The 7,490-nt window shown below is 36.2% G+C and overlaps 1 protein-coding gene across 1 annotated transcript; it reads left to right on the forward strand.

The window, feature by feature from the left end:
• Positions 1-265: 265 nt before the first annotated feature.
• On the forward strand, positions 266-4,637 carry LOC131027224 (probable LRR receptor-like serine/threonine-protein kinase At1g67720). The gene is made up of 14 exons (XM_059208852.1): positions 266-308; positions 402-948; positions 1,031-1,443; positions 1,623-1,746; positions 2,040-2,108; positions 2,242-2,313; positions 2,412-2,483; positions 2,684-2,787; positions 2,986-3,197; positions 3,384-3,510; positions 3,755-3,947; positions 4,067-4,199; positions 4,325-4,394; positions 4,555-4,637. Exons 1-14 carry the CDS (start codon positions 266-268, stop codon positions 4,635-4,637), a joined length of 2,262 nt encoding a protein of 753 aa, XP_059064835.1.
• Positions 4,638-7,490: the final 2,853 nt, after the last annotated feature.

Raw genomic sequence — 7,490 nt, forward strand, 5'->3', positions numbered from 1 at the left:
GGACGGACAAAAATAAAAGTCTACTAACATCGGAGACCAATTAAACGTATACAATTTTTCCAAATTATTGTCGTATACAGATTTGAAAAATTGATTTACTTTTTGTATTGAAGAAATGTTTGAGATTGCCTTATTGCTATGAAAATAGGATTCATTGTAATCCTCTTCGCCATTATTATTGAGAAAGCTACTGTTCGAAGATCTGTGTGAGAAAATGGAGAAGATTAGTTATAAAAATAGGGGTCTGTCTATTCTCCATGTCACTATGAACATCCTTGGGGTTTTTGTCTCAGTTTCTGCTCAGCCAGGTAGAGAAATGAATACCTAACTTGAGCAGACATAATTAGGTTAATGTGTGTTTGGTTTTGTACAACTGATTATGATTTATATTGGTAAAACAGGATTCCTCAACATTGATTGCGGCGGGAGAAGGAATTCCATTGATTCAGACACGAATATGAACTGGATAGTGGATGCAAATTATATAGATGTTGGTAACACAGCAAATGTTTCTATGCCAAATACACCATTCCACATGCAGTCTCTCCGTTTTTTCCCAAAGCCTCTGAATAAGTCTTGTTATCGGTTGCCTGTGAGTCCGAATGTAAACTATCTTTTAAGACTCTGGTTTCTTTTTGGTAATTACAAGGAATCCCAAAAACTTCCTAGCTTTAACGTTTCCTTTGAGACGAAGGGACTCACTCAAAAGGTTCAGTCAATTAACTATGCGCAAACCGTACAGTGGACGAGTGAAAAGATCTTGACAAGTCCGAATGGTATACTGCATGTTTGCTTGATTCGGACAGCTGAGGACAGCGATCCTTTTGTCTCTGCAATCCAGTTGAGAAGTCTTGTGAGTGGGATGTACAGTTTGCAAGTGAAGCCAGGCATAATGTTGAGCGGTTTGGCCCGACATGATCTTGGTAATAATTCACCCCGCCGTATCAGGTATGTATCAATTTCTTGAGCAAGATCTTAGGCGCATTAAGGATTGGAATCATGAATAAAAGATTATGATATAACTGCTCAGGTACCCTCAAGATGAATTCGATCGCTTTTGGTCGTCAGATGGTGATTTGGGCTTAGAGACCAATAATCTACCAATATCCAAACGTTCGGGGGACTTCTTCAGTACCAAAAATAATAGCAGGAATTATCCTCCAATCGTAGTATTGCAGACAGCGCTTATTGCAAAAACAGAAACAGAGCCTTTGGTTTTCCATCTGGAAAGGGAGGATACCAAAACTTTGGTTGTACTATACTCTGCAGAGATCGAGGTCCTGAATGCTTCTGAATATAGGAAATTCAAAATTGTGATAAATAATATAGCAGTTAGCAATATAAGCTTGGAGTTAAAAAATAATTTCATAGAAGTACCAGTGACATACAACGACACTGGAGTGGAGGTAATAGTTTCACTCGAGACTATTCAAGATGAACCTGGTAAATCTAACCGCAAGGCACTTCTTAACGCTTTCTAGTATTATAAAATAATCGAGAGCGAGCCCGTAACTGACCCAAGCGATGGTAAGACTAAAATTTCTGAGATAGTATTGTTATTTGCGTAATGCAGATTATCATTTTAGAATCTAGACCAATGCTTGAATATCTTTAAACTGCAGTTAGTGCTCTTTTATCAATTAAAAGCAGTTCTGGCATGAATGACTGGATATCCGATCCTTGCTTTTCTGTTGCGTGGAGTGGAATTAGGTGCAACAGGAGCCTCACAGTTAGAGTTGTAGAAATGTAAGTTGAAGTGTGTCACTAAATTGTATTGAATGCTATGTCAAGAGCGCTGTTTACAATAAACTGATAAGAGTGTTGTATCGATCTACTCGTTTCCATTAGCGATCTATCGGGAAGGACTCTGCCTGGGTGTCTACCAAATCATTTCAACGACTTGATAGAATTGACAAGCATGTGAGAAATCTTGCTTTATTGCTCATCTCTTTTCTCAATTACTTAATATATTATTACAAAAGGTATGTAGGTTTTAAATTTCACTTGCTACTGCATATTTAACCTTTTGCATTGAGCAGTTCCATCCAGGACAACCATTTATCAGGAGTTTTACCAGATTTGTGCAACCTAGCAAGGTTGGAGATACTGTAAGTCGAGTCAAACCGATGATCTTAATTGTCTTCTCCTTATTTTCAATTGCATAAATTTTGAAATTGTGATATTCACTGGATATCAATAATTCTTTCAAACAAACTATAATTCTTTCGATCGCATGCTCAGGCGACTTCAAAACAACAATTTCAGCGGTACCATCCCAGACTGTCTGTCGAAATTGAAAAACTTAAAGGAACTGTACGTTCTTTCAATCCTTGAAGGTTCAGAATTTTTTGTACAATAATAAAATTGAAAGTAAATTTCTGTTTGAGCCTTGCGTTTTATCTGTCTGCCAGCAATATAGAGAATAATAACTTTACCGGAGTTGTTCCCGAGGGGCTTTTGAGTAATAAATTATTGGACCTTAGGTAATCTAAATTCTTCTGTATGGTATGAGCTTTCCGCAGTCCATAAATTGCGAAAGCATTTTTCTCAATTTTTTTTTAAAATGACATAAACAGATAGATTTGGGAATTTTCTCCTATATGCTTAAATGGTAGATCCCTGACTTGGGGTTGTAAGTTATTAAGATGATCCGATTCGAGAATTTGTACAATTTTCTCTGCAGGTACTCTGGGAATCCGGATCTTTGCAAAGATGGCAATCAATGCCACTCCAAGGATAATAACACTAAGATTGTGGTTGTATCAGCCATAGGTGCTCTCCTCGGGTGTAAGCTGGTGTTGATATCAGTCATTATGTACCGACGAAGAAGACACTTGAAGAAAAAAAAACAGATGAACAGTCAGCCATTAAGTACGGAGAAAGATTTCATACTGTTCTTCCAAAACCTAAATTCATAGTACTTACTTTGTGAAACATACCTCTAGTTACGTGATCTGTACTTCTTTTTTGTATACAAAATTGCAGATGCAGGTTTGATACCGGTCATGGTACCAAACCCCTCGAGTTGCCGTTCATTCAGTCTGCTGGCGATGAAAACAGCCACAATTAATTTCAGCCAAAAGATCGGAGAGGGCGGTTTCGGAAGTGTTTACTTTGGCAGATTACCTGATGGAAAAGATGTGGCTGTAAAGCTGCTCTCCTCCTCAAAACAAGGACTGGCAGAGTTCTTGAACGAGGTAATGTCAAAGACTTAAATACACCTCAAATGTTGTTCAGTTTAATAGTTCTGACTTAGGATTGAAGATGAAAGATGCATATTTAGTTTTTTCAGTAAATAGCGGGTTTGTTTTAGCCAACTAATTATTTAGATAAAGAATTTGATTCGAACTCTATTTGAAGTTCAAATTTTTGTTGATGATCAGATCAATCTTCTCTCTCGAGTGCATCACAAGAATTTGGTGTCTTTGATTGGCTACTGCAACGAATCAGAAGAACTTATGCTTGTGTATGAACATATGTGCGGAGGATCACTTAAGGACCACCTCTACGGTGGGTTAATTTATCATTAAGAAAACACACATGTTAATTTGAGACACACTGACTCATGACTTTGTCCTCCTCTAGGCTCATTATCAAACACTTGTACGCTTGATTGGAAAACAAGACTAGGAGTAGCTTTGGACGCAGCGCAAGGTAATACAACGTACTGTCCCTTGTTTTTCTTCCAGTGGAGTAAAATCTATACAATAATATCTTGATTATTCATTTTTCTTAATGTCCAATGAGTTTGAAGAACTGGAATACCTGCATGTAAATTGCACACCAAAAATCGTTCATAGAGATGTGAAGAGCTCAAACATCCTTCTCGACAGCAATCTACGGGCGAAAATGGCAGATTTTGGTCTTTCAAAAATCATTGGCGATGAAGTAATCTCAAGTCACATTACAACAACCGTCAAAGGAATAGTGGGATACTTAGATCCAGAGTATTATAATTTACAATTTTAGTCTCTTAGAATTTATTTGCTTATTTTTTTCCCAAAAGTTTTGTCCAAGTTATTGCATAAACATTAATTGATTTAACATTTGCTTTTGTTAATGAAAGGTATTTTCATACGAACAAGTTAACAGAGAAAAGCGATATTTATAGCTTTGGAGTGGTTTTGTTGAAGATGATATGCGGGAGGAAAGCAATTGATCCAGAGCTATGCGAAGAAGAGCTAAGCCTTCTGAAATGGGTTAGATTTTATATAAATCACACTCAACATCTACCAATGCATTAATACAATCAAATTGTAGCGTTTTAAATTTAGTCAGATCCGACAACACTGTAATTTATATTCATTTTATTTTCTTTTGTCAGGTAATGGTACATGTTGAGGTAAACAACGATACTGGTGATCCATTGACTGGCATCATAGACCAAAAGCTGAGTATGTCTGATATCGACATGAAATCTCTCTATCATATATTTGATCTATCGCTGAAATGCATTCTGACTGAAGGATCCAAAAGGCCGACCATAACTGAAATAGTAATACAAATCTCTCTATCATATATTTGATCTATCGCTGAAATGCATTCTGACTGAAGGATCCAAAAGGCCGACCATAACTGAAATAGTAATACAGATAAAATATGCCATTGATATAATCAAGTCCGAATATTCGACATAAGCGATAAATGAGCCTCGTTCCTCAAGAGAGTATAGCTACAGCCTCCTTGACATTGGCAGATAATGGTAAATGATGTTGCACCCAATCTCATCTCGACCATTCGGTCACAGTCCGAACATTGTGTGATTGTGATATCAAACATTTATATGTGCCAGAGGATGTTTTCGGTAAAAATAGCTAGATTTGATATGTAGTTTTCTCGCTGAGATCTTTGCCGTGAAAATATCTATAATATGTTTGTATTCTTTTTTGGGAAAGGTTATCCAATTTGACATTTTCTTCTCCTATCTATTTTCTTAAGAAATGATATTTGATAGGAACGTGCTTTGTTTTAGAGTGCATAATATATTTCTCTGACATGATAATATTCAAATTCAATGTTCCTCAATGTCTCTTTCATTCAAAGAATTTGTGTGCAATGTGATGTTGCTGCTATGTATTTGGCTTTTATCATGGATAAAAAAGCTAAAGACTAATTCTTGCTTAACTAGATTGTTGCCAAGGAAGAATGCTCCTCCACCTATACATTTTCTATTATCTACCTTCCCAGTCTAGATTTGCATATGTTGCTAGAATGAAAATTTCACCCCTTGAATGCCACAAGACAAAATCCAAAATTCTTGTTAGATATTCAAATTTATGCTTTCGATTGCTTGCACATGACTTTTTTTTGGTGCTGCTTAAAAATGCGCCACCATCTCCACTTCTTGCATAATTTTTGGTTTTGATATTGTCACATACATTAGGCTTCGACTTGAAGCTTTCTCTAGTTTATTTCACATGCTAACATTGGCCACAAAGAGTGTTTTAAGGCTTAGCAATCTTTGGCATATCTCTTATGGCTTGTTTAGTGTTGATTTTCACTAGATTATCAAAATTTATATGGCACATTCTTCTATTCCAAAACCACATTTCATCTTTTTGTTCCATATTGAATTTTCTCCCTTGATCTCACTGATGATGTATTATTTGCTTCTTGTTCTATTTAAATCAATTTGTCGTGTACTTACCATCATTACCTAAAAACCTTGAGCATGAAATGTAAGGGTTTTTCATTGATCACATATTTGACTAACACTGAGAATTTATGCTTCAAACCTTCAACATATAGGATGCTTTTTCATTTTTTTCTTCCCATTATCAAGACTAAGAGTACATTTTCTAGAGTAATCCTTGTTGTAGCATTATTTTTGCCAGCCTTCTTTTTAGCAGAATCTATTGATGGAGATGATGGAGATAAATAAGTATTCACTATTAATTACCAAATATGAAAGCCAAGAATCAATAAATAAGTTTGCATCCTTAAGCTCTAGAATCCATGGTTTGTTTTCTTAAGAAATGGAGCTCTATTTCAACTAGAATCTTCTTGAATATCCATGTGTGATCTCGAGATCTACCTTCTACCTATAGAACAATTCTTTAAGGAACCTATGTTGATACTAATAGATGATCGCACACTTATATTGAGAGAGGGGTGAATAACAGTAGTACAATGTTTTACTTTTTCAAAAGACCAACCATTATAGCCAATCACATAGAATCTAATAACAATGAAACACAATTTTTATGTGGAAACCCTTTCAGAAGGAAACCACAAAGAAGGACTACTTGGATTTACTATCCAAATATAGAGAGAAGTAAATAAAATATTCTTACAAATATTTGTAAGCACCAATTCATTGGAGATACCAATCCCTACTACTAATCTCAAACTTAGAAAGGTACACCAATCTCTTCTATTAGGAGGCATCGACCACCAAATGAACATAAGTTTTTCTTTCTTGAATAAAACTTGTTTAGTGCATGAGTGTTCATTTGATGGAAACCTTCATAATTTTTATTTTTATTTTTGGTTGATAATAATTGTTTTTATTGCATTATAAAATATAGTGATTACATTAGCAAAAATCAAGCTTCCAAACTGCATATATGCTCGAGAATAGTCTTTTCTTACATACAATATCTGTATTCTCCATAGCCCTGACATCCAAAAGACATCTAGACAAAAAAATCCCCCACCATATTGTCCAAAACCCTCGACTTCCCAAAGGGTGGATACATTCCCATGACATCTAAATCCAACAAAAACCACCCAGATCCCATTAGAAATTACAGAGACAAAAAACATCTATAAGCCACCTATTAAACTAGGAATTGTAAAGGACCAAACACATCTATCTATTCACACCAGTCATGACTGAATTATGTGCATTCACCTTCCTCCCATTCTCATCCTGACCTGTTCCTACACCTTCTATGGATTTTGCTGGAAAAAATCTTTGTTTCCTCACCCCTGAGCACTTGCCTTTAGGATGAGCCTCTGGCCATGCTCAAGCCAATTCGTTATCTTCCTGCTCATTCTTTAGAATAAGCTGCTTAAGATTCTCCCATGCTTCCACCCTTTCCAAGACATATGTTTCCTTGTCGACTTTCCCTATCCAATGGACAAATGAAACAATGTCGAATTCATCCACATCCTTAGCTTCTACAAAGCCCTCAGAGTAATCAAAGCCGACCCCTGGCACTACCCATTCCAGAATGGAATCCAAACTTTGGAGCATTGTATCTTCAAAGATTGATGTAACTGCCCATTTCACCATGTCTGTGTTTTCACCTATCTCCAAGCCCCAAGCTATTACCATTGAAATGATATCTAGATTAACCTTTCATCATGAAACATTCTCCATGAAAAAAGGTCTCACCACCTCCAACACCCTATTGATTATCTCAGCTTCCTTGAGTCTTGGCAGCCTTGGCATTCTATCTCTACTCACAGCTCCTTTGAAATCCTTCTGCTACTTTTTGGTGGTGACTATGAAATTTCTCTCCATGAATTCGAAGTCTGCACTTCCT

The sequence above is a fragment of the Cryptomeria japonica genome, chromosome 1, assembly GCF_030272615.1.
Source record: "Cryptomeria japonica chromosome 1, Sugi_1.0, whole genome shotgun sequence".
NCBI classification, from domain to species: Eukaryota; Viridiplantae; Streptophyta; class Pinopsida; order Cupressales; family Cupressaceae; genus Cryptomeria; species Cryptomeria japonica.